General features: G+C 45.0%; 1 protein-coding gene across 5 annotated transcripts in view; it reads left to right on the top strand.

The window, feature by feature from the left end:
* MAP3K5 (mitogen-activated protein kinase kinase kinase 5) overlaps nt 1-27,688 on the top strand; it is a 534,389-nt gene that overhangs the window by 147,544 nt on the left and 359,157 nt on the right. For all 5 annotated transcript variants that reach the window (XR_003941620.1, XM_030198514.1, XM_030198515.1 and 2 more), the window contains exon 3: nt 13,853-13,876. Coding sequence is in view for 4 of the 5 variants with exons in the window: in XM_030198514.1 (XP_030054374.1) it covers nt 13,853-13,876 (24 nt within the window). In the remaining variant the exon portion in view is untranslated. The remainder of the gene's footprint in view (nt 1-13,852; nt 13,877-27,688) is intronic.

Below are 27,688 nucleotides of genomic sequence, written 5' to 3'. Positions count from 1 at the left end.
TTAATTACAAGTTGAGTGAAGAAAACCTTTCTCCGATTCGTTTTAAATGTACTACATTTTAGCTTCATCGCATGCACCCTAGTCCTAGTATTTTTGGAAAGCGTAAACAGACACTTCACATCTACCCGTTCAACTCCACTCATTATTTTATAGACCCCTATCATATCTCCTCTCAGGCGCCTTTTCTCCAAGCTGAAGAGCCCTAGCCGCTTTAGCCTTTCCTCATAGGGAAGTCGTACCATCCCCTTTATCATTTTTGTCGCCCTTCTCCGTACCTTTTCTAATTCCACTATATCTTTTTTGAGATGCGGCGACCAGAATTGAACTCAATATTCGAGGTGCGGTTGCACCATGGAGCGATACAAAGCCATTATAACATCTTCATTTTTATTTTCCATTCCTTTCCTAATAATACCTAACATTCTGTTTGCTTTCTTAGCCGCAGCAGCACACTGAGCAGAAGGTTTCAACGTATCATCAACGATGACACCTAGATCCTTTTCTTGGTCCGTGACTCCTAACATGGAACCTTGCATGATGTAGCAATAATTCGGGTTCCTCTTTACCACATGCATCACTTTGCACTTGCTCACATTAAATGTCATCTGCCATTTAGACGCCCGGTCTCCCAGTCTCGTAAGGTCCTCTTGTAATTTTTCACAATCTTCCCACGATTTAATGACTTTGAATAACTCCCATGATCACATCCCTTGAGCGCCTGAAACAACGCTCTCGAGGGCTCTTAGCGCAAGTAGCATGCAAATGCATGCTAAACAGGGCTCTTAGCGTAATTAGCTTGCAAATGCATTCTAATCAGTGCTTAACGCATTCATCCCCAATGATCAGCGTCCAGCGCGCCAAAGATTGGGTCGCTGGCTGCGGCAAAATCAACGCCAGCTCCGAGCTGGCGTTAGAATTTTGCGGATCATTAGGGAGGAATGGTGAGCCATGTCCAGCATGCAGTTGCATGCTGGCAGGCCCCCGTCCCCCCCCCCCCCCCAAGGCAAACGCGAACAGGGGGCTGGAGGTCCGGTGGACCTCCGGTCCCCCCGACGATCCCACCCCCCCCCATGCTCACGGAGGGCTGGAGATTCTGTGGGTCTCCAGCCCCCCTCTCAAACCCCAGAAATTGTGATGTGGCCGCCTCCGGCCAAATGATCTCCCACCCTCCCACCCAGCGACGTTGGGGGGGGGGCTGGAGGTCTGGTGGGTCTCCAGCCCCCCCAGAAATTGTGATGTGGCCACCTCCGGCAAAACGCTCTCCCACCCTCCCACCCAGCAATGGGGGGGGGGGGACTGGAGGTCCGGTGGACCTCCAGCCCACCCCAACGCCACCCCCCCCCCCCAGTGTTCTCCTTTCAATCCCTGGTGGTCCGTGGTGACAACACCCCCCTCCCGGCCCCCCTACCTTTCGTTGGAGGAGGGACGCAGCCTGCCTCCCTCCTCTTCCAGTCGATGCCGCTGCAAGATGGCGGCACCCAGCCCTGTCCATTGCATCCTGGGACCCGTTAAACAAGTGCGGGAGGATTGTGCTGACTGCATGCTCAGGCACAATTCTCCCGCACTTCTACATGATAAAAATAATTGCGCTGCTTAGATTTGCATGCATTATCTTTGATCATCTATGCAGAAAAGCCCAGCGCTGTTCCAGCGCTATTTTTAGAGTGCTGTTTGGAGCAGCGGGGGGCTTTGGATCATCAGGGCCTTAATTACCTCACTAGTTACTCCCATCTCTAGGTCATTTATAAATATGTTAAAAAGTAGCGGTCCCAGCACAGAGCCCTGGGGAATCCCACTAACTACTCTTCTCCATTGAGAATACTGACCATTTAACCCTACTCTCTGTAGATTGGTGTGAGGCAAGATTTCCCTTCACTAAATCCATGTTGACTTTGTCTCATTAATCCATGATTTTGAGTATGCTCTGTAATTTTGTTCTTTATAATAGTCTCTACCATTTTGTCCGGCACCAACGTCAGACTCACCAGTCTCCTCGGGAACCTTTTTTAAAAATCGGCGTTACATTGACCACCCTCCAATCTTCCGGTACCATGCTCGATTTTAAGAATAAATTACATATTACTAACAATAGCTCCCAAAGTTCATTTTTCAGTTCTATCAGTACTCTGGGATGAATACCATCCGGTCCAGGAGATTTACTACTCTTCAGTTTGTCAAATTGCCCCATTACATCCTTCAGGTTTACAGAGAATTCATTAAGTTTCTCTGACTCGTCAGCTTCGAATACCATTTCTGGCACCGTTATCCCACCCAAATCTTTCTCGGTGAAGCCGCTAGCAAAGAATTCATTTAATCTCTCTGCTACGGCTTTATATTTCCTGATCACCCCTTTTACTCCTTGGTCATCTAGCGGTCCAACTGATTCTTTTGCTGGCTTCCTGCTTTTAATATACATAAAAAAATGTGTGTTTGCCTCCCACGCAATCTTTTTTTTGAAGTCCCTCTTAGCTTTCCTTATCAGCGCTTTGCATTTGACTTGACATTCCTTATGCTGTTTCTTATTTTCAGTCGGTTCCTTCTTCCATTTTCTGAAGGATTTTCTTTTAGCTCTAATAGCTTCTCTCACCTCACTTTTTAACCATGCCGGATGTCGTTTGGTCTTCCGTCCTCCTTTTTTAATACATGGAATATATCTGGCCTGGGCTTCCAGGATGGTGTTTTTGAACAGCATCCACAACTGATTCAAATTTTTGACTCTTGCAGCCGCTTGTCTAAATTTTTTTTTCACTGTTCTTTTCATTTTATCATAGTCTCCTTTTTTAAAGTTAAACGCTAACGTAATTGATTTCCTGTGTATATTTACTTCAAAGCTAATATCAAATCCAATCGTATTATGATCACTGTTACCAAGCGGCCCCAGCACCATTGCCTCCTGCACCAGATCATGTGTTCCACTAAGGACTAGGTCTAGAATTTTTCCTTCTTTCGTCGGCTCCTGTACCAGCTGCTCCATAAAGCTGTCCTCGATTTCATCAAGGCATTTTACCTCCCCTGCGTGCCCTAATGTTACATTTACCCAGTCAATAGTAACATAGTAAATGACGGCAGAAAAAGACCTGCACGGTCCATCCAGTCTGTCCAACAAAGATATATGTGCTACTTTTTGTGTATACCTTACCTTGATTTGTACCTGTCCTTTTCAGGGCACAGACCGTGTAAGTCTGCCCAGCACTGTCCCCGCCTCCCACCACCGGCTCTGGCACAGACCGTATAAGTCTGCCCAGCACTATCCCCGACTCCCGCCACTGGCTCTGCCACCCAATCTCGGCTAAGCTCCTTAGGATCCATTCCTTCTGAACAGGATTCCTTTATATTTATCCCATGCGTGTTTGAATTCTGTTACTGTTTTCATTTCCACCACCTCCCGTGGGAGGGCATTCCAAGCATCCACTACTCTCTCCGTGAAAAAATACTTCCTGACATTTTTCTTGAGTCTGCCCCCCTTCAATCTCATTTCATGTCCTCTCGTTCTACCGCCTTCGCACCTCCGGAAAAGGTTCATTTGCGGATTTATACTTTTCAAATATTTGAACGTCTGTATCATATCACCCCTGTTTCTCCTTTCTTCCAGAGTATACATGTTCAGGTCATCAAGTCTCTCCTCATACGTCTTGTAACGCAAATCCCTTACCATTCTCGTAGGTTTTCTTTGCACCGCTTCAATTCTTTTTACATCCTTCGCAAGGTACGGCCTCCAAAACTGAACACAATACTCTAGGTGGGGCCTCACCAATGACTTATACAGGGGCATCAACACCCCCTTTCTTCTGCTGGTCACACCTCTCTCTATACAGCCTAACAACCTTCTAGCTATGGCCACCGCCTTGTCACACTGTTTCGTCGCCTTCAGATCCTCAGATACTATCACCCCAAGATCCCTCTCCCCATCCGTACCTATCAGATTCTCCCCGCCTAACACATACGTCTCCCGAGGATTTCTATTCCCTAAGTGCATCACTTTGCATTTCTTCGCATTGAATTTTAATTGCCAAACCTTAGACCATTCTTCTAGCTTCCTCAGATCCTTTTTCATGTTTTCCACTCCCTCCCGGGTGTCCACTCTGTTACAGATCTTAGTATCATCCGCAAATAGGCAAACTTTACCTTCTAACCCTTCGGCAATGTCACTCACAAATATATTGAACAGAATCGGTCCCAGCACCGATCCTTGAGGCACACCACTACTCACCTTTCCCTCTGAGCGAATTCCATTCACCACCACCCTCTGGCTTCTGTCCGTCAACCTGTTCCTAATCCAGTTCACCACTTCGGGTCCTATCTTCAGCCCATCCAGTTTATTTAAGAGCCTCCTGTGGGGAACTGTGTCAAAAGCTTTGCTGAAATCTAAGTAGATTACGTCTATAGCTCATCCCTGATTCATTTCTCCAGTCACCTAGTCAAAGAATTCAATGAGATTTGTTTGGCACGATTTCCCTTTGGTAAAACCATGTTGTCTCGGATCTTGCAACTTATTTGCTTGCAGGAAATTCACTATCCTTTCCTTCAGCATCGCTTCCATTACTTTTCCAATAACTGAAGTGAGGCTTACCGGCCTGTAGTTTCCAGCTTCTTCCCTATCACCACTCTTGTGAAGAGGGACCACCTCTGCCGTTCTCCAATCCCTCGGAACCTCTCCCATCTGCTAGGATATATTAAACAAATCTTTAAGAGGACCCGCCAGAACCTCTCTGAGCTCCCTCAATATCCTGGGGTGGATCCTATCCGGTCCCATGGCTTTGTCCACCTTTAGCTTTTCAAGCTGTTCATACACATACAATATCGGGGTAATTGAAATCACCCATTATTATTTGCCCAGTTTGTTTGCGTCCCTAATTTCCTTTAACATTTCTGCATCCGTCTGTTCATCCTGGCCAGGCGGACAGTAGTACACTCCTATCATTATCCTTTTCCCTTTTACACATGGAATTTCAGTCCACAGTGATTCGAAGAAGTGTTTTGTTTGCTGCAGAATTTTCAATCTATTTGATTCAAGGCTTTCGTTAATATACAGTGCTACCCCTCTACCAATTCGAAGCACCCTATCATTACGATATAATTTGTACCCTGGTATGACAGTGTCCCACTGATTATCCTCCTTCCACCAGGTCTCAGAGATGCGTATTATATCTAATTTTTCATTTAGTGCAATATATTCTAACTCTCTCATCTTATTTCTTAAGCTCCTGGCATTCACATATAGACATTTCAAACTATGTTTCTATTTACATCATTCTCAGTACTTGATAGTATTAATTTGCAATCTTTTGTTTGATTTTTATTTAAGGACACCTGATCTACTACAGTCTCTTTTGTAGCCTCACTATCAGGATACCTTATCTTCCCTGTTTTGGTGATATCTTTGAAAGATACCTTATCTTGAACTATGCGCTTTTGAGCGACTGTCAGCCTTCTCCTCCCCCCCGCCCCCCCCCCCGTTTCTAGTTTAAAAGCTGCTCTATCTCCTTTTTAAATGTCGAAAGTTAAGTGCTGTTAACGCTGATTGGCTTGTTAAGCCAATTAAGTTACACACATTGTTATGAAATACACTTTGATTTAGGCGTGGAACACAAGGCGCGATGTGTAGAATCATGCAGGATGTTACTTGCCCAGAGTTGCAGGGAGATGCAGTAGGTATCAAACCCCAGTTTCCCAGGCCACTGCACTGCTAAATGCTCTTAAATGCTTATTATGCATCTCATGGCATTACATTGCATCTAGAACTGTAATCTGTTAAAGCTGACACTAACCACCTCCTATGCTCCATTGTATCACATACACTGCATACATCAACGTTAACATGAATACTAACAAACTATTACTAATCATCTATTGTCTCTACCTAATTCACCACGCACTAACAATCCCTCTCAGACAATACCCATCCCACAATACACAAATCATGCACACAACCCAAGTACAATACACCCAACCAAAAGATTAAGAAATGGAAGGGATAACCATCCACCCACGAAAACAACCAACAGAAAGGAAAGAAGGGATACAACAAACTCAAAGACCAAGAAGACAAACAACTAATAAAAATTATCACATCCCCGACCCTAATTGAACCCCATCGACTAATACAAATGGGTTATATAAACGCCAGATCTGCAGTTAACAAAACTACGACAATAACCGATTGGATCACAGCAGACAATCTCGAATTTCGCTTTATAAGCGAAACCTGGATCCATGACCTCAAAGACCCCATAATTCTTGAACTATGCCCTCCAGTGTACAAAATCACCCATTGGGCAAGGAACGGTAAAAGAGGAGGAGGCTTAGCTATAATCTATAGATCCCAATTCATCATCACAACAACAGCCAAATCCATACTTCCCCAACTTGAAATTGCTTCAGTTAGAATCAACCACCCAACCCTACAGGACCACCTAAACCTTATCCTGTTCTATAGACCACCAAGCAACTGGCAAGATTGCCAACACACTTCATGGATTTCATATCAAACATATGTCGCTACCGAAAACCTTCTTATAGTAGGCGACATCATCCTCCACCTCGAGGATACTAACCTAACAAATGTGAATGAATGCAAAGACTTCCTTCAACTATGGGAGCTCCAAATATGCAACCCACCCATATCAAAGGACACACACTAGACATAATCACATACAAATTCTCACATAACCTAAACCTCACACTAACAGATACAAAATGCACAGCCATACCATGGTCTTATCACTACAAAGTAAACCTATCCCTTCACTGGCGAACAAAACATTCACAACAAAAACAATCAACCTATACCACGAGAGGCAAAATAGATCCACTAAAATTTTGGCAACAATTCTATGACAACGAATGGACAACACCAACAGATTCACCCCAATTTCTCCATGATTGGGACAATAGATGCAGAATCATATTAGACAACATAGCACCGCTTCAAACCAGAACCTCACATAGAAAAAACTCAATACCATGGTTTAATGAAGAACTGAAATAACTAAAAACATAAGTCAGAAGATTAGAGCGAGCATGGAATAAGAAAAAAGACGACTCTACTCTCAACGAATGGAAACAACTACAAAGAAAATACAAATACACCATCAGACATACCAAAAGGTCTTATTTTAAAACTAAAATCGGACCAGGCTACAAGGATGCACACAAACTCTTCCAACTCGTAAATAATCTACTAAATACCACGCCGGTTACTTCTAACAACTTTGATACCCCATCAGCAAACAACCTTGTGAATTACTTCAAAGAGAAAATCATAAAGCTACGAACTATGATACCCAGCAACACAATTGATTATGCAAACCTCCTTGAATGTCTAGACCCAATACATGGGGAATTTCCAGCAGACCGATCATGGACCAACTTTGATTCACTATCGAGCGAAAACATCTCTCAATCACTCAAAAGGCACGCCAAATTGCTATGCAAACTAGACATCTCTCCTAGCAATCTTATAAGATCTGCCCCTCAACAATTCATAACAGACCTCACGAGACACCTAAACTACATGCTTCAAAGTGGTTTCTTCCCAAAGGATAAAGGAAATATACTACTTACTCCCTTACCTAAGGACACAAAGAAAAGTACAAATGACTTAGCCAACTATCGCCCAGTAGCAACTGTCCCGCTGATAACCAAACTTATGGAAGGCCTAGTGATGAAAAAACTCATTAACCACCTAAATAAACACTCAATTCTGCACGAATTGCAATCAGGATTTCGATCGAACTACAGCACAGAAACAGTACTAGTAACTTTAATGAATAAATTTAAACAAACAATCGCAACCGGCAATAACATACTTCTCTTACAATTTCACATGTCCAGTGCCTTCGACATGGTCAACCATGGCATATTATTACACAGCCTGGAATACTTTGCAGTGGGAGGCAACGTTCTTAATTGGTTTAGAGGATTCCTGACAACAAGATCATACCAAGTAACTACTAACGCGGAGATATCAGTCCCATGGACACCTGAATTTGGTGTTCCCCAAGGAATCCTCCCTCTCACCAACCCTCTTTAACCTAATGATGACGCCACTAGCCAAGCTATTAGACAATCAAAATCTCAATCCATACATATATGCAGACAATGTCACAATTTACATCCCATTCAAACATGACCTAAAGGAAATCACCAACGAAATCAACCAAAGCTTCCAAATCATGCACTCCTGGGTGGATGCATTTCAACTAAAACTCAACGCAGAAAAAACACGTCTTATAATCACCTCACAACACAATACAAATAAATTCACCACCATAACCACCCCAAACTTCTCCCTCCCCGTCTCAAACAATTTGAAAATTCTGGGTGTCACCATTGACCGAAATCTCACACTTGAAAACCACGTGAAGAATACAACTAAGAACATGTTCCATTCCATGTGGAAACTCAAAAGAGTAAAACCTTTCTTCCCAAGGGCCATTTTTCGGAACCTGTCACAGTCAATGGTATTAAGTCACCTAGACTATTGCAACGCACTTTATGTTGGCTGTAAAGAACAGACCATCAAAGAACTTCAAACAGCCCAGAATACTGCAGCCAGACTCATATTTGGGAAAACAAAATATGAAAGTGCAAAACCCCCGAGAAAGAAATTACACTGACTCCCACTTAAAGAACGTATCGCGTTCAAGATCTGCACGAATGTACATAAGATAATTTATGGAGATGCCCCGACCTACATGCTAGACCTAGTGGACCTGCCCCCAGAAACGCTAAAAATTCTTCCTGCACCTTTCTTAACCTACACTTCCCCAGTTGTAAAAGACTAAAATACAAACTAACACATGCAGCCAGCTTTTCTTATATGGGCACACAGCTGTGGAATGCACTTCCAACTCACTTGAGAGCAATCAACGAATTAAGTAACTTCCGCAAATCTCTGAAGACCTATCTCTTTGACAAAGCCTACCATGAGAACCCATAACTAACTGTAACACAACACCTATCCAACTTTATCTAGAATGTATCTCTCTACAACTGCTTGACCAAATCCTCTTGTCTTCCTTGACTTCTTTGTAACACAATTGTATTCTTCATCCTGGTATGGTGATGCCATAACAGGTCTTTGTAAGCCACATTGAGCCTGCAAATAGGTGGGAAAATGTGGGATACATGTGCAATAAATAAATAACCGTTAAGCTATTCCTCCACTATTACTCCCTCCTCCTCCCAATCTGAGCAGCTTAAAGGAGCCGGTGAATGCTAAAAAGGAAAATATCCTTTTATTCTGATCTCTTTTTAAAATTGTTGCTGTCACCTAGGACTCCGTACTCCTGATCCATTTTTAAAATACAGGCAAGCCTCTCTCCTCCCAGACCGTGGTGTATACCATTTATCTTTGGTGTCTAGAGGGGGCAGGAGTGATTCCTGTTCACCTCTGCCCCAGTGGCAACGTTTTCTAAAATGGCTCTACCTAAGCTCCTGTGTGTTGTCTCACAATGCTATGTCAGGAGTCCCAAATAAGGATTGTGGGAGATGCGTTATGATTGTCCATAGAGAGGAAATATTTATTATATTTACATAAGCATTGCTCTACTGGGTCAGACCAAAGATCCATCAAGCCTAGTATCTTGTTTCCAACAGTGGCCAATCCAGGTCATAAGTACCTGGCGATCCCAGGAGCAAAGTAGACTTGTTCTGCTTTATCCCAGGAAAAAGCAGTGGTTCCTTGTCATCAAGCAGGATTTCTGTTCTGTTACAGGAGGTTGAGTTCATTCCTCCTTTGAATTACTGCTCCTGTTCTGGGGCGTTCGTTCGCTGTGAAGAAAATTCATGTTATTCTACTTTGTGGTGTAACTGCTTTGGAAGCTTCAAATACTGAGAGGCAGATGGAACTAGCTGGCCAAGAGGCACTATGGTTTTCAGTGCTCTCTATCTCCCCCTGCTGATAGGTGGACACAAACCATTCGTAATGGATTCTTCTGTGACTAAAGGAAAGAAAATTACCAAGGTAAGAACCTAATTTTCCCATTTTCCCAAGTCTACCTTAATAATAGTTTATGGCCTTTTCTTTTAGGGGTAAATGGTCAGTATTCTGAATGAAGAAGGGTAGATATTGGGATTCCCTAGGGGTCTGTGCTGGGACAGCTGCTTTTTAACATATTTATAAATGATCTAGAGATGGGAGTAAATAGTGAGGTAATTAAATTTGCTAACAACTCAGAGTTGTTCAAAGTGGTTAAATTGCAAGAGGATTGTGAAAAATTACAAGAGGACCTGACGAGACTGTGAGACTGTGCATCTAAATGGCAGATGACATTTAATGTGAGCACGTGCAAAGTGATGCATGTGAGAAAGAGGAACTCATGCAGTGTCAGCTAAGAAAGCAAATAGAATATTAGGCATTAGGAAAGGAATAGAAAACAAAAATGAGGACGTTATTATGCCCTTTTATCGCTCCATGGTGTGATCGCATCACAAATATTGTGTTCAATTCTGGTCACTGCATCTCAAAAAAGATATAGTGGAATTAGAAAAGGTACAGAGATAAATAAGGATGGGACGACTTCCCTATCAGGAAAGGCTAAAGCGGCTAGGGTCCTTCAGCTTGGAGAAAAGTCAGCTGAAGGGAGATATGATAAAGGTCTGTAAAATAATGAGTGGAGTTGTAGGGGTAGACGTGAATCGGTGGTTCACTCTTTCCAAAAATACAAGGACTAGGGGGCACTCAATGACGGTACAAAGTAGTAAATTTAAAATGAATTGGAGAAAATATTTCTTCGCTCAAGGTGTAATTATATTCTGGAATTCTTTGCCATTGAGTATACTAAAAGCAGTTAGCTTAGTGAGGTTTAAAAAAAGGTTTGGATAGCTTCCTAAAAGAAAATTCCATAAGCTATTATTAAAATGGACTTGGGGAAAATCCACTGCTTATAAGCAGCATAAAATGTATTGTACTGTTTTAGGATCTTGCTAGGTACTTGTAAGCTGGATTGGCCACTGTTAGAAACAGGATGCTGGGCTTGATGGACCTTAGGTCTGTTCCAGTATGGCAACACTTACAGTATGTACTTATATAACTTTTTACTCATTTAAACTCTTTCTACACTAACTGCTTTTACCACGTTTTCTGGCAGTGAATTCCGGAGCTTAGGTAGATATATTTTTGTTCACACTTACAATTTATTAGCATGCCTTAAAAATGTAGATCATGTGAAATGTCTAATCTACCTTAATAACCGGAATTGATGCATATAAAGTCAAATAACATGCATTAAAAAGATCTAGTACACATGCTTTTTTTTTTTTTTAATTGATGTGAAAATGTGAAAAACTGTGCACATTCCTAGTGATGGATGATGGTTCATTTGTTTTTTTACTTTTAAACTTTCCTATTATAAAGTACCATAGAAACGTAGGGCCTGAATATTCAAAGCGATTTAGCCGGCCGCTGACTGCTTAAATCACTTGAGGCTAGCTGGCAATATTCAGCGGCACTTAACCTTCTCAGTGCCGCTGAATATTGTGGTTAGTGCCAAACACAAAGCTGGCTATGTTGGGGGTGTCCAGGGGTGGAGTCAGCACTTAAGGGTTCATATTCAGAAGTTAAGCAGCCAGGTTTACCACAAGTGGAGGAGTGGCCTAGTGCAGGGCTGTGCCAACATGGTAAGCGCCGCAGGGTAGCGCCTGCCTTCAAGGGTGCCGCACCGTAGTTGTATTAAAAAAAAAAAAGAACCTTACTCCTCCGCTCCATCCCCGGTTCCGCGGCGCTTTAAATTTACCTTGCTCCGCCTCCGACGTCTGCGCAGCATCAGTGAAAGCGCTGCCTGTCTGACTTCTCTCCACCAGCCTTCCCTTCGCTCGTTCGTTCCCTCTGTGTCCCGCCCTCAATGAAATTACATCAGAAGAAGGCGGGACACAACGAACAAGCGAAGGAAAGGCTGGTGGAGAGACGTCAGGCAGGCAGTGCTTTCACTGATGCTGCGCAGATGTCGGAGGCGGAGAGAGGTAAAGTTAAAGCGCCCGGGAATCGGGGCGTGCGTACGCCAACTGATAGTCTGCAGGGGGGTGCCAGAGACCCTAGGCACGGCCCTGGCCTAATGGTTAGAGCACGGTCTTGATAGCCATTGCCTCAGGTACAAAATTAGATTGTGAGCCCTTCGGGGACAGGGAAGTATCCAGTGTACTTGAATGTAACTCACCTTGAGCTACTACTGAAAAAGGTGTGAGCAAATCTAAATAAATACATATAATAAAAGGGTCCGCATAAGTCTCTCCTATTTTTGTGTGGTGACCCACAGTCGCTTACGTGATGAATATCATTTTATGTGACTACGTGTTAGGCATCTTAAAAATAACTAGATATTCAGAGCCAAAGTCCGCACAGGTCCCAGCGTTGAATATAGTAACATAGTAACATAGTAGATGACGGCAGAAAAAGACCTGCACGGTCCATCCAGTCTGCCCAACAAGATAAACTCATATGTGCTAGTTTTTGTGTATACCTTACCTTGATTTGTACCTGTCTTTTTCAGGGCACAGACCGTATAAGTCCGCCCAGTACTATCCCCGCCTCCCACCACCGGCTCTGGCACAGACCGTATAAGTCTGCCCAGCACTATCCCCGCCTCCCACCCACCAGCCCCTGCACAGACCGCATAAGTCTGCCCAGCACTAGCCCCGCCTCCCAACCACTGGCTCTGCCACCCATTCTAGGCTAAGCTCCTGAGGATCCGGGAATAATGCCACCTGTCCTAGTATGGCAACACTTAAGTTCTTAAGTTAGTCTTTGTTGAGTGTAACTGACTAGTTAGTTCCCTTTTCCATTCATTAAAGTTATGTGAGACTAGCCTGGCTTTCATTTGCTTCCTGAAGTAGGGAAAGGGGATGTTATTTGATATACCACCTTTCAGTGGTTACAGTGAAAGCGGTTTACATATAATATACAGGTACTTATTTTATATGTGGGGCAATGGATGATTAAGTGACTTGCCCAGAGTCACAAGGAGCTGCAGTGGAATTGAACCCAGTTCCCCTGGTTCTCAGGCCACTGCACTATCCATTAGGCTACTCCTTTGCTATAGTCTTGTGAGGCTGATGCAGAAAGCCATATGGTCGAGCTGGCTCAGTGTGCAGTTTCTACTGCAAAGTTAACAAGAAAAATGTTGCAGCTATGCAATTGAGCATCCCTTATTTGGTACTCTGAGCAGAGATTATGGAATAAGGGAAAAAAAATTCCTTTATTTAGCAGATTCTGTGCATCCCAGAATGCACCACTGTGAGGAGTCAGGCGCCTTCATTTTCCAAAATGACTGTGCCAGAGGCAGGGGCAAGTATGCATCACTCTTGCCTTTTCCAGATACTCCTGAACTGGAGGGTGGGGGGAGATGTGGGGGTCTAGGGGGGTGGCTTATTAGCTTTTCTGCCCCAATGTAGAGGGTGAATCAACCCTCCTATGCTGCCTCAGATCTGGTGGTAGTTTTCTTGCATTGTGCTCACTTAAAAACTTCTCTGCATCAGGGTGAAATAGCTAATAGCCTGCTTAACATTTATTTTAATACGCTGCACATCGATGGCTGCCTCACAAGCTAACTCCCATGCTGGACCCATTTCTGCATCATTTGCGGACTAACGTGTTAACCTACCTTTCTGGGATTGTGTTGAGTCCAACTGAACCCCAAGGTTCCTGACCTGTAATTTAAGGGGGATCTGACTGCTTGAGACCCACACAAGCTCTTATGCTGTACAGTGTTTTAGGATACTCTTGAGTTGTTGACTAGAATGACACAGCTTCTTCAGATGTCATATGTATATATTGTTCTAACTAGTAATATTACACATATGAATGTCGATCTTTTTTTTTTCCTGTTTCTAATAGATTATTTCTATTTTACAGGAAATAATTTGCCAGAAGAACACTGTAAGTATGAGGAAGATATTTGTTTTAAACTCTAAACCTTTCCTTTTCTAAAGCTTATGTGATGGTTTCTTTTTGTGTGTGACTGATATAATATCTAGTGCAGTTGTTCTCAAGCCTGACCTGGGGACCCCCCCCCACCCATCATTACCTCTCCCTTTAGATGTTAAGAATTTCAGCAGTGAGTTTGCATGAGTTAGATTTGCATGAAATCAAGGCCGTGCATTCATATCTGTCAAGCATATTGATTGTGGATATGCTGAAAAGCTGAATATTTTGGGGCGGGTGGGGGAGAAGACGGCCAAGGAAAAGCTTTGGAACCACTGGTCTTATACTGTTCCTCACAACAGTTATGTTGAGGCTCAGTTGTACTTTTGACACAATTGAAAATTGTTAAGTAATTTTGCTTCTGGACACTTAAACAGTTTGGTGCTAGTCAGACATGTATTCCCTTTGAGCTGTAATTTTATTTATTTAGATTTTGTTCGCACCTTTTGCAGTAGTAGCTCAAGGTGAGTTACATTCAGGTAGTCTGGATATTTCTCTGTCCCAGGAGGGCTCAGAATCTAAGTTTGTACCTGAGGCAATGGAGGGTTAAGTGACTTGCCCAAGATCACAAGGAGCAGCAGTGGGATTTGAACCGGCCACCTCTGGATTGTAAGACCGGTGCTCTAACCACTAGGCCACTCCTCCACTCCATATACAATATGCAGCAATAATGTTGTAATTATTTGCTTAAAATGTGTAAAAGAATGATTTCTAAAGCAAATAATATTAATTCAATGCATCTAAATAAAGCAGATAACCAGGGCTTAATTTGTGCTGGAACAGAGCGGAACAGCATTCCGGCACTTCTTAGGGCTCAGGAAGTAACGTTTCCACCCATGACCCTCCTCCCCCGCAGTCAGTCTTCTCTCCCTTTTGCTGTTTCTATAATGCTCGATGGCATCCTTCTCCCCACCCTGACCCCCGTACTTTTCAAAGCTGTATTCCTGTTTTAGAGGTTGCCAGCAGTGAGCAGCGATTCACAGTGTGCTGCTCATGCTGACATTGGAGCCTTCTATCTGACGTAACTTCCTGTTTTTGCATAGGCGGGAAGGTCATACAGAAGGCTCCAATGTCAGCACGAGTAGCATATTGTGAATCGCTGCCGGCAATAAGACAGCTTTGGAAAGGTATGGGGAGGGGGGAGTGGTGGGAGGGAGGGATGTTGTTGCGCTTTAGAGAAGGATCAAAAAGGAGAGAAGCCTGATGGTGGGTGGGGGAAGAGGGGGAGAAAAGAAATGCAGGGCTAATGGGGGAGGGGAAAGAGGAAAGCTGGACCAATGGTGGATGGGGAGGAGGAGAAAAACTGGACCAGTGATGGGTGGGTGGGGGGAAGAAGAGCAAAGCTGGACGGTTGGTGGGTGAGAGGTAAAGGAGTAAAAGCTGGAGCAATAGTGAGTGGGGGTAAAGAAGTAGAACAGCTGGACCAATGGGTGGGTTAGGGGAGGAGCAGAAGGAGAAATATTGGATCACTGGTTGGAGGAGGAGAGGGCATAATGGGCAGAAGAGGAGGGAAGAGACAATGGGATTCTAGATATGAAGCAGGAAATAATGGGGAGATATTGACTATTGGGGGAGAGGAGAAGAATGGGAGATAGGGAGAGAGATAGAGGGGAGGATGCTGACTGTGAGGGAAATGAGAAGAATGTGGGTGAGAGAGAGAGGGGGAGGGGGGGATGCTGGCTATCGGGGAAAGGAGAGAGAAAAAAGTAGAAGCTACATTGTTGGCCGAAAGGCAAGAAGCTGCACTGTTGGGGTAGGGAATGAAGAGGGGACTGGGAGATGATAGGCTACAAATGTCTGAGGGGAGAGGAAAGATATTTGACTACAAGAGTATGGGGGTGGAGAGAAATAGCGAGAGGGAAGATGGGCTACAAAGGTTTGGGGGTGAAAGGAGGAAAGAGACAGAGTCAAGGAGATGCTGAGCTTCAAAGGTGGAGGGCAGGGAAATGCTGAACAGAATGTTGAACAACATGTGGGAGAGGCTATGAGGGGTTGTGAAGGAGGTGAGCAAGAGAAGAGTATTGAGTACAGATGGTAAAAATGTGGTAATGACAGAATGGAATGGGAGAATGGGACAGGAGTAAGATCGGAAATGGGAGAGTTTAGGGACTGAGAGAAGAAGGAAAGTTGATAGGTATGTGAAAAGTAGAAAAGAAGAAGTTGGAGAACTTGAGAGTGAAATTTGAATGGACAGAAAGGCAGAAAAAGGGAGGAAAGAGCTAAAAGGGAAAGATAAATATGTCAGAAACATATGTGTGGGAATAGAAGACAGGAGGAGAAAGGACAAATAGAGAAAGTTCAAATAGAGAAATTCAGCAGAAGATAAACAGTAAAGCAGAAGAGAGAAACTCACTGGGACTGACATGATTGGAAAGATAAAATGCCAAGACAACAAGGGTAGGAAATAAAATGTTTATATTCTGAATTTATGGACTGGAATATGTTAGTTCTCCAAGGACAAGCAGGCTGCTTGTTCTCACATGTGGGTCAACGTCCGCGTCGGCCCAGGAATTTGCATTTTGCAAGCAAAATAAAAATAAAGTTTTGCATGAGTCTTCTAGCGCGTGTGCAGTGCGCGGACGACTTCCCGCCTGTCGTGTGAGCGTGCCTCCTCAGTTTTCTTTTCTCCTCGTTGAGGTGCGGTAGGATTTTTTCCTGCGCTCCTCTCAGGCCCAGGGAAAGAGTCTTTGCGAGTAATCGCTATTTTCTCCTATTTTTTTCTTTATTTATCTTATTATTTAAAAAAAAAAAAAAAAAAGCTCCCTTAGTGTATTTTTAGTTTTGTCCTTTTAAAAGTTTCCTTTGTTTTTTTGATGCGGCTGACTTATTCCCTAATTTTTTTTGTGCCCCTTTTCTTTAACAGGCACAATCGCGTCTTTTGATTTCGCCAAAGCCGTTTTCCCTTCCATGTCATTGAAGACACCCAGTGGCTTCAAACGTTGTGCTCGGTGCAACCGGACCATCTCAGGTACCGATACCCACGCCTGGTGTATCCTGTGCCTTGGGCCTGACCATAGCCCAGCCGCTTGTAGTCTGTGTCTTCGTATGAAGAAACCGACCCAAGTGTCTTGAGAAGCCCAACGAGAGAAGCTTTTTGGGGCTCAGTCCGGTCCTTCGACATTGAAATTGGTACCGAGGTCGGTAGTGTTGATGTCGACATCGAAAGGAGCATCGATGTCGGGAAGAGAGGTAATGGCTGCTGAGAGACCAGCTCGCGCTGGGAGCAGTGAGGCGTCGAGTGGGTTTCCACCTGCCTCAAGGCCTCCTGTTATGCAGCCCCCCCCCCCCCCCGAGACTGACCTTCATTGGAGGAGACATGAGGATTCCACGTCCTCATCGGTACCGAGGAGTCTCGATGACGGGCGTCGAGTGAAGGTGAAGAAGCACTGTCATTCTTCTCCGTTGACACACGTACCAGGAGCTCCAGGGAGTCGAGAGAGTTGGCACCCGAGAAGCGTCGGCGCCAAGAGGATCGCTCCCCCTCGATACAGGAGGTGCTGATGTGTCGGTCTCCTATCAGCCCGGTGCCTGCTCTCGAGCCTTCACGGATTCTGACACTGCCTGTTCCATCGATCCCGCAGACTTCTCCGATGGCTGCTCTCGATGAGCGCATCCGGGCCTTGTCTCCAGAACTTCTGGAAGGATTGCTACAGCAGTGTCTGGCCCTTCACTGCGGTGAGGTCCCCGACCGCGGTGCCGCTTGCTCAGCTGCCACCCAGGTCAACTCCCCTTTGACTTTGATGGAGGGAGCTTCGCCGCAGTTGGACCGGGCGTTGGCCTCTCGACATTGCCATAGAGGACATCGTTCCTTGGCGTCGAGGAAGGTTCAGTGTCGAAGCACCTTAACACAGTCTTTATCCGATACTGAGCAGGAGTGCTCGTGGGAGAGGAAGATCCCAGGCACTTTTCTTCTGATGAGTCCTTTGGGATTCCCTGTGATCCTTCCTCTCCGCTAGAAAGGAGACTATCTCCACCGGAGAGTCTGTCCTTTTCCTCTTTTGTCCGGGAAATGGCTTCGGCTATTCCCTTCCCTTTTGAGGTTGAGGATGAACCCAGGACTGAGATGCTCGAGGTCCTGGATTATTATTCTCCACCTAAAGAGGCTGTGACAGTCCCTCTGCATAAGGTACTGAAGGAAGTCCTTATGCGAAACTGGTAGGCCCCTCTGTCTGGCCCTGTGATCCCAAAGAAAGCTGAATCCCAGTATTGGATTCATGGTGAACCTGGATTGATGAGGTCCCAGTTACCCCACAATTCCATGGTGGTGGACTCTGCCCTCAAGAGAGCCAGGTTTACTAGAGACTTTTCTTCGGCGCCCCCAGGCAGAGAAACAAGAACTCTTGATTCTTTTGGGAGGAAGACGTATCAGGCTGCTATGCTCGCCGCCAAAATTCAGTCTCACCAGCTCTTCACGAGCGTACACTTGCGGGACTCGATAAGGCAACTGTTGAGCTTGATTGATGCACTCCCTACGGAGCTGGCTGAGCCTTTTCACCAGGTGGTCAGGCAGCAGAAGGTGTGTAGAAAATTCCTTGCCAGGGGTACGTTTGACACTTTTGATGTAACATGTAGGATTGCTGCTCAGGGTATAGTGATGCACAGACTCTCATGGCTGCGTGTCTCTGACCTGGATCATTCTGTCAAGCAGCGAATGGCGGATGTTCCTTGCCGGGGGGACAACCTTTTTGGTGAAAAAGTACAGGATCTTGTTGATCAGATCAAGAAGCACCATGATGCTATGGATTCTCTCTCCCACCGGGCGCCTTCTGCTACTGCCTCCTCATCTAGGAGGTTTTTTTGGGGAGAAGAGGAGTGCTCCCTATTCCTATCCAGGGTAGCATTTTCAGAAATGCTCTCCATTCCACGAGCAGGACCCAAAAGGCAGGCAGAGCTCCAAAGTCTCAATGTATGGTTGAGGCGATGGTGCAGGGATGAGGGATTTAGTTTTGTTAGGAACTGGGCGACATTCTGGGAAAGGGGGAGATTGTTCTGAAAGGATGGGCTCCACCTTAACCGGGATGGAACCAGGCTGATGGTGCTAATTTTTACACACTGTCGATGGTGCTAATTTTTACACACTGTCATTCTCTGGAGTGCGACTTTGTCTCTGAGGAAGCCTGTATGCTGGCTTTTTTGCCTGCTATTTTGCTTTAGTTCTTTATCCATTTAAGCCCCCTGAAACAGCCCTTTTTGGGCAAAACACAGCCTGTGTCAGGCATTTTTCCATTGGGGTGTTTACCCTACAATAAAGTTTTATATGTACTACTGAGTGATCTGCTTTGTTTGTTTCCACTACAAAAGGTAGAAGCCTAAAAAATGAGATGGGAGAGTAGAGTTTATAGTTCTAAATGATAAGGTAGATATAATAGGCCTCTCAGAGACTTGGTGGAAAGAGGAGAGTCAATGGGACGCTATGTTAACAGGGTACAAATTGTATCACAGTGATAGAGAGGATCATTTTGGGAGGGGGAGGGGGTTGCGCTTTATGTTAAGGAATTAAGTCAAATAAAATATTCCACATGAAACAGATAGCAGCATTGAATCATTATGGATAGAAATTCCATGTGTGAAGGGATGGAGTATTCTTTTAAGGCTGTACTACTGTGTGCTGAAATAGAAAGAACAGACAGATGAAGAAATGTTTACAGAGATTAGGAAAGCTGGCAAATATGGGCAACAGTTTAATAATGAGTGATTTCAATTACCCCAACATTGGTTCGATAAATGTTACATCAGGGAGTGCAAGGAAGATAAAATTTCTAGATGTAATAAATGATTGCTTCTTGGAACAACTGGTCCAGAAACCTACAAGAGGGGGAGCCATTTTGGATCTGGTCCTTGGTGGCATGCAGGTCATAGTGTGAGGTGGCAGTGTGGGGTCCACTGGGAAACAGTGATCATAACATGATCACGTTTGAGCTACTGTCTGGGATGAATCCGCAAAGGATATCTACTGTAGCTGCATTTATTTTTCAAAAGGAAGACTATAATAAAAAAAGAGGAAAATGGTTAAAAAGAAGTTAAAAGGATTGACTGCTAAGGTTAGATCACTAAATTAGGTGTGGATGTTATATAAAAATACCGTCTTGGAAGCCCAGACCAGATGCATTCCACATATTGCAAAGGTGGAAAGAAATGAAAATGACAAGAGCTTGGTTAAAAGGTGAAGTAAAAGATGCTATTGCATTCAAACGATTGTCCTTCAAAGGATGGAAAGAGGACCCAAATAAAGGAAATAAGAAACATAAGCACTGGCAAGTCAGATGCAAAGCATTAATAAAGAAGGCTAAAAGAGAATATGAAGAGAAACTTGCCGCGGAGGCTAAAACTCACAGTAACAACTTTTTCAGGTACATCAGAAGCAGAAAACCTGTGAGGGAATCCGTGGGACTGTTAGATCATGAAGGAGCAAAAGGGGCACCTAGGGAGTTCAAGGCCATAGCAGAGGAACTGAGTGAATTCTTTGCTTCGGTCTTTATTTTATTTATGATTCATTTCTACCCCACATTTTAAGAAGATGTAAGAGATCTGCCTGTACTGGAAATTGTTTTCAAGAGTGATGATGCAGAGGAACTGAAAGAAATCTTGGTGAGCCTGGAAGATGTACTGAGCCAAATTGACAAATTAAAGAGTAGTAAATCACCTGGACTAGATGGCATACATCCAAGGGTACTCAAGGAACTCAAGCATGAAATGCTGATCTGCTGTTAGTAATATGTAACCTGTCATTAAAATGGCCTGTAGTACCTGAAGATTGACCAATGTAACACCAATTTTTAAAAAGGGTTCGAGGGGTGATCCAGGAAATTACAGACCTGAAAGCCTTATGTCAGTGCTGGGTAAAATAGTGGAAACTATTATAAAGAATAAAATTAAGGAACACATAAATAAATGTGGTTTAATGGGACAGAGTCAGCATGGCTTCAGCCAAGGGAAGTCTTACCTTACCATTTGCCAGTGGCATAGGAAGGGGGGGGGGGGGGCGGTGGGGCGGTCCGCCCCGGGTGCACGCCACTGGGGGGGTGTCGGCGCCTCGCTGGTTCCTTGCTCTCTCTGCCCCAGAACAGGTTACTTCCTGTTCCGGGGCAGAGAGAGCAAGGAACCAGCGAGGCGCCGACACCCTCCCAGCGGCGTGCTCTCGGCGGATTGGCCCACCCGCCCCTCTACCGCCTTCCAGGTATGTTCTCGCGGGGGGGGGGGGGTGTTGCGCTACGGAGGGGGGAGGGTGCGCAGCGGCGACCCGCCCCGGGTGTCAGCTGCCCTCGCGACGCCACTGCCATTTGCTTCATTTCTTTGAAGGCATGAATAAACATGTGGATAAAGGTGAAGCAGTTGATGTGTAGTGTATCTAGATTTTCAGAAACCTTTTGACAAATTTCCTCATGAGAGACTCCTAAGAAAATTAAAGTCATGGGATAGGAGTCAATGTTCTGGTGTGGATTAGGAATTGGTTATTGGACAGAAAACAGAGGGTAGGGTTAAATAGTCATTTCTCGTAATGGAGGAGAGTTAATACTGGAGTCCTGTAAGGATCAGTACAGGTACTGGTGCTATTTAACATATTTATAAATGATATGGAAATTGGAATAAGTGTTTTTTTTACTTGTTCCAAAAGTACAAAGACTAGGGGACACTCATGGAAGTTACATGGAAAAACTTTTAAAACAAATATTTTTTCACTCAACTAATAATGAAACTCTGGAACACTTTGCCGAGGATGTAGTAACAGCAGTTAGCGCATCTGGGTTTAAAGAAGTTTGGACAAGTTCCTGGCGGAGAAGTCCATAGTCTGCTGTTGAGAAAGACATGGGGAAGCTATTTCTTGCCCTGGGGTTGGTACCATGGAATGTTTCCACTGTTTGGGTTTTCTGCCAGGTACCTGTGACCTGGTTTAGCCACTGTTAGAAACAGGATTCTGGGCTAGATGGACCATTAGTCTGACCCAGTATGGCTATTCTTATGTTCTTATGCGTGTGTTTTGGATAAAACAGTTGGATGTAGCTCATTGGGGATGAATAGACAAGGGCATGATTGCTGGAGTTTTAATGGGTGGAGTAGTTACTGGAGTTACCCAGGTAGGTTTGTTAGCTTTTTCCAAGGAGATCTAATAGACAGGAGACCAAGTGATGGTCAACATGTTGAAACCAATTAGGTTAATCTCTGTTTCTTCTCCCCCGCACATCCGTCATCCAGTACGCTCAAAACAAAGCAAGCAAACCTATGAATAGTTTCATCCTCGTTGTTCTTTATTGTTGGTAGCATTTTTATTTGATCTCAGTTATGTTTGCAGCATACAGATGTACACAGAGGAAGTATAATAGCAGAATAACATTTCATAGGTAGAGTAGTAATCTACTATAATAAAACTCACCCTCAACATTCTGAAGACAACATTCAAAAGTCACTCAGTCACTCACTGAAGGGTTCATGGATTCATGGTGGTGAAGCCAGAACACTGACCATGTCTCTCTGCCCCGCCCTCGCATGATGGACCAATCAGAAAAAACACCCTCAACATTCTGAAACACAAAGGACCATCACAACACTGTTCCCAGGCAACACTAGGCAACGTAAGACGGACCAATCAGAGGAAACTACGTGACAATAAGGGAGGAGCATTCCCCAGCAGAATGGCTCATTATCTGTGCAGCACGGAGAGCACAGAACCACCGCTGGAACGAGAGAAGAATATTCCTGCTGTGGGTATGTGCAAAAATAGACCGGGGGGGGCAAATTTTTAAATGCCTAATGCCAGTACTGAAGAGTGCCAGAGGGCCTATATCACAGACTATATTTGGGATCGCTTGACATGGAGTCAGAGGAGCCGGAAAACAACGTGCCCGTCACCATCTGGGACGTGGGCGAACAGGACAAGCTGCGGCCCAGCTGGAAGGATTACCCACGACCCAGCCAGCAGCAAACAGCGACCAAGGAAGGGGGAGGAGTAGGGAAACACGCTCCGCGTGTTTCTCTACTCCTTCCCTGCCTAGGAATCGCTGGAGAATGGCTGCTAAACTAACGAAACAACCACACACCGACGCACCACCTCCATCATTAGAAAGGCATCCACTCTTTCTTCAACAGAAATGCAAACTAATAATACAAAACAAACTAATAATACAAAACAAACAAAGAATACATGGTTTCTCAGGCGGCTGCAGGTAACTCCCCACCCCCTTCCTCTTCCCCTTTTGCCGAAGCGGCCAAGGACGTGCCCAACCATCCCCAGCCTCAGGCAAGCTGTCTCCCACCTCGGGGATTCCCCGAGCACCCGGAAAAAGACGGCGCTGATTCCTGCAGCACATAAATGTTCCAGCATTCCCCTGCAGCTGGCCTGAAATGGACCAAACATACCGGATCACCCCCCCCCCCCCCCCCCCGACGGCCCGAGACCATGCTCTTCTCCCTTCCGCCAACTTAAAACAACCATCCCTGTCCTCAGGCAAGCAGTCACCCACCTCCAGGATTCCCAGAACCCCAGCCCAATGGAAAAAGATGGCGCTGCTTCCAACAGCACATTTCTCTTCCAGCATTCCCCTACAGCAGCCCTGAAACGGCCAAAAAATACCGACAAAGAATGTGCTGCTCAACTTTCCGCCCATCTAAAACAACACTGCTGCCTCAGCACAACACAAAAAAAAAACATGGAAAAAAAAACAACACTCAACAAAGGCTGACACCCCCTACAACCACATTTACATTTCACCAACAGAAAGACCCCCCTCCACAAACCTCCTTGACAGACAAAACCACACACACAATACAACAGAAACACACCCTCAAAGCCACACACCAATCCAACCCACTTTGCCAGCACAGCACATCCCCCAACCCCCAAGCAAAAAGACAAAACAAAAAAAGACACACATCAACAACCTGCACACACACCACACCCACACACACACCCACACACACACACACAAAATAACTCTGTGACACATACACACACACACACAAAAAACCACATGCTAGCGCCCGTTTCATTGGTTTCAGAAACGGGCCTTTTTTACTAGTTTGTTATAAATTGTAATCAGTGTGTCATTTGGAGGGCCTGGTTATAGGGACATCCTGTATTCGTGAAGAGATTTTTTTTCTCCTGGTAAAGGGTCGCTAAAACAGACATTATATTATGAGAATTAGGTGCTCCACATTCAGAGTTTGTTTATTTATGTACTTACGTATGACATTTATATCCTGCATTTAACATGAATTAGAGTGAAACCTGGGAACATTTAAAATCTTTTTTGTTCCTGTGCCTAGATCAAAAGAGAGAGATCGTTTGTGGGAACTTGGTCCTTTTGTTTTGCTGAATGCAGTGCTATATTATAAAAATGCACTTAATATTGTTTTACTATTATTTACTACTGGTTGATATACAGCAGAAATTAACCAAGTCAACTTCATGTTTTGTAATATAATTTTTGATAGCATTTTATCAGTTATTACCCAAATACAAATAAAATTATAATGTTAATTATACAACCATGTCTGCCTCTGATGGTAGTTAGGATAACCTAGTGGTTCTGAAACCTGGTCTTAGAGTTACCTGAGGTAGTTAGGTTTGTCAGGATATTGACAATGAATGTTCATTCATGAGAGAGATTTGCATACAGTGGGGGCAGTGCATGCAAATATCTCTCATGGATATTCATTGTGGATATACTGAACACCTGACTGCCTGGGGTTCCTCTAGGACCAGGTTTGGGAACCACTGAGCTAACAGATTCATACAGTAGTATCCACCATCCACTGTTTGGTAATTGTCACATGTTCTTTGCTTAGGTTTCCTTCACAGCCCTTACTTCTTGGGGTCCTTTTACTAAGGTGTGCTGAAAAATGGCCTGTAGTAGTGTGGGCACGGGTTTTGGATGTGTGCAGATCCATTTTTCAGCACATCTGCAAAAATGCCTTTTTAAAAATTTGACTGAAAATGGACTTGCGGCAAAATGAAAATTGACGCCTGTCAATTTTGGGTCTGAGACCTTACCATCACCCATTGACTTAGTGATAAGGTCTTGCGCGTTAACTGGGCAGTAATGGTCCACACGCGTCAGATGCCTTTTACTACCTGGTAGCGCTGCACACCAGAAAATAGAAATTATTTTCTGGCATGTGTAGGGGACGCGCGTCAAAAATGAAATTACTGCCCGGGCTACACAGTAGCCGGGCGGTAACTCGGATTTGGCACGTGTTGGGCACATGTAGGTGCTTACGCAACTTAGTAAAAAGGGCCCCTTTGTCCCTTCATGACTGTAGTTTTATGGTCAGAATACTTCAGGGAAGAAGACTTTGACAGAAGCAGCTTGTTGTTTATTTGCATAAAGGTGCTGTGCTGAACATATTTGATGCTTTTCCGTCTTATCTTCGAACAGTCCAAAAGACCCGAAAACCTCCAAAGTTACGATCATCTAATACACCATCCAAACCAAATCCTGATAATATTCCAATCAACGATGAGTGGAATTCTTATCCTTAATTGAGACTGTTCCCAATGATTCCAAAGTCTGAATTTTTTATTCTAGAAGGTTTACTTTAGTGTACTGCTGAGCAGTCTCCTGTGCTTGAAGAAGGGCAGCTTCAAACAAAACCTTTATATCATTAGTATTTTTAAAAGTCAAAGATTGTAAAGAGGAGTGCATATCAGATGTTAAGTCCCAGAGTGACTCCATTGTCACAATGGCAGGTTTCTTAAAGGCCCCTGAAAGTATACCAGGAGAGGGCATATTGGAAGTCTGGCATAGAGTACTCACTATTTGATGAGGTAAAATTTGTGCTGCATTTTGAAATTATTCTTGACCAGCTACCAAATTCTTCATTGCTGTGGGTAAGTTCCCTCCCTGCTTACCCGGTACCTCAACTTGAAAGGATCCAAGGACAGGACTTCCCAGAACAGCATTTTCTCCTGGTTGTGGGGGAGCTGCTCGCATAACAGGGCTCAAGGAAGTCCCGTCAACACTGCTGGCTGACACTGACGCGGCAGCACCGATAGAAGGAGAGGACACCTGTATGGGTCCAGCCTTCAACCCCAAATATTTCCAGGGTCGTCTGTATCGGAGCCTGGGTCCCGGTGGGGGTCGAGGGAAACTCCCGCACCTTCCCTCTCCTTTTCCCCATAATCAAGGGAATGAAGTGCAGCTACCAACAGCGAAACAAGGTGGAATTTGGGAGCAGCTGTTGCAATGTCTCTTTACGGTGCTATCTTGGATCATCTTTTGTAGCTTTTCTTTATTTTTTTTTTGTTACATTTGTACCCCGCGCTTTCCCACTCATGGCAGGCTCAATGCGGCTTACATGGGGCAATGGGGGGTTAAGTGACTTGCCCAGAGTCACAAGGAGCTGCCTGTGCCTGAAGTGGGAATCAAACTCAGTTCCTCAGTTCCCCAGGACCAAGGTCCACCACTCTAACCACTAGGCCACTCCTCCACTCCACTCTTTGCACTACTTCCAGTCTTTTTACATCTTTAGCAAGATATGTTCTCCAGAACTGAACACAATACTTCAAGAGGGGCCTCACCAACGACTTGTAGAGGGTATCAACACCTCCTTTCTTCTGCTGGTTATGACCCTCTCTACGCAGCCTAGCATCCTTCTGGCCACGGCTGTCACCTTGTCGCATTGTTTTTCACCTTTAGATCCTCAGACACCAACACCCCAAGGTCTCTCTCCTGAGCCAAGCTTAGTAATCTCTCCCCTCCTATTCGGTATCTCTCTTTTCGGTTTCTGCACCCCAAGTGCATAACTCGACATTTCTTGGCATTAAATTTTAACTAAAAATCATACACAGAAACTAGTCCACTAGAATAAAAAATAAAAATCAAAAGTGCATTGTGAGTGTGATAAATATTTTTTCTTTTTTATTGCTAACTAGTAAAAAAGGCCCGTTTCTGAGAGCAATGAAACGGGCGCTAGCAAGGTTTTCATCGTAGTGTGTATGTTTGAGAGTGAGTGTGTGTGAGAGAGAGAGAGAGAGAGAGAGAAAGAGTGAATGTGCGAGTGTGTGTGTGAGAGAGTGTGTTTGAGAATGAGAGTGTGCTGCAGGGGCCCCCCCTCCGTCTGTTGGCGTCCTTCCCGGTCCCCCCTGTGTTTCGTTTTCCCCGTTTCCTTCTCCTCCCCCTCCCATGTGTCCTCCCACAGCGCCTCAGGGTTGTGGCCCCCCCCCCCCCCCCCCCCCCCGCTGTGTGGCTTTCAGGATCGTGGCCCCTCCGTCTGGGGCCTTTTTTCTGCATTGTAGTGTGTATGTTTGAGAGTAAGTGTGTGTGCGAGAAAGAGAGTGTGTGTGTGAGAGAGAATCCCAGCTTCAGGGAGTTCCCCCCCCCTCCCCTCTGCCTTTCAGGATGGTGGTCCCCCCTGTGTTCCCTCCCCCCCTTCCCCCCTCGCAGCTCCTTTCAGGATGGTGGTCCCTCTTTCTTCCGTTCTTTGTCCCTCTCCCCCCTGTCTTCCCTCCTCCCCTTCCTGGCCTCCCCGTTTCCCCCTCGCAGCTTCAGGGTCGAGTGCCCCCCTCGCTCCGCCTTTCAGGGTGAAACTGTGACGGTGACGCTGGTTCCCTTCTTCGCAGGTTCAGGAAGGCAGGCTGTCTCCGTCTGCTGAAGGTGGTTCCCTTCCTCGCCCGTTCAGGGAGGCAGGCAGGCTGGCTGGCTCCGTCCGTGAGTCCGAGTCCTGCGGATGCGGAAATTGGCCGTCGAGGGGCAGGGGGAGATCGCGTGTCGCCGCTGCTCGCGTCCCCGCCTCCCTCCGTCCGCCGTTGTTCGGGCGATGTTAGTCCTCCGG

The sequence above is a fragment of the Microcaecilia unicolor genome, chromosome 3 (assembly GCF_901765095.1).
Source record: "Microcaecilia unicolor chromosome 3, aMicUni1.1, whole genome shotgun sequence".
Taxonomy (NCBI): domain Eukaryota; kingdom Metazoa; phylum Chordata; class Amphibia; order Gymnophiona; family Siphonopidae; genus Microcaecilia; species Microcaecilia unicolor.
This window is presented reverse-complemented; position numbering and strand designations above follow the sequence as displayed.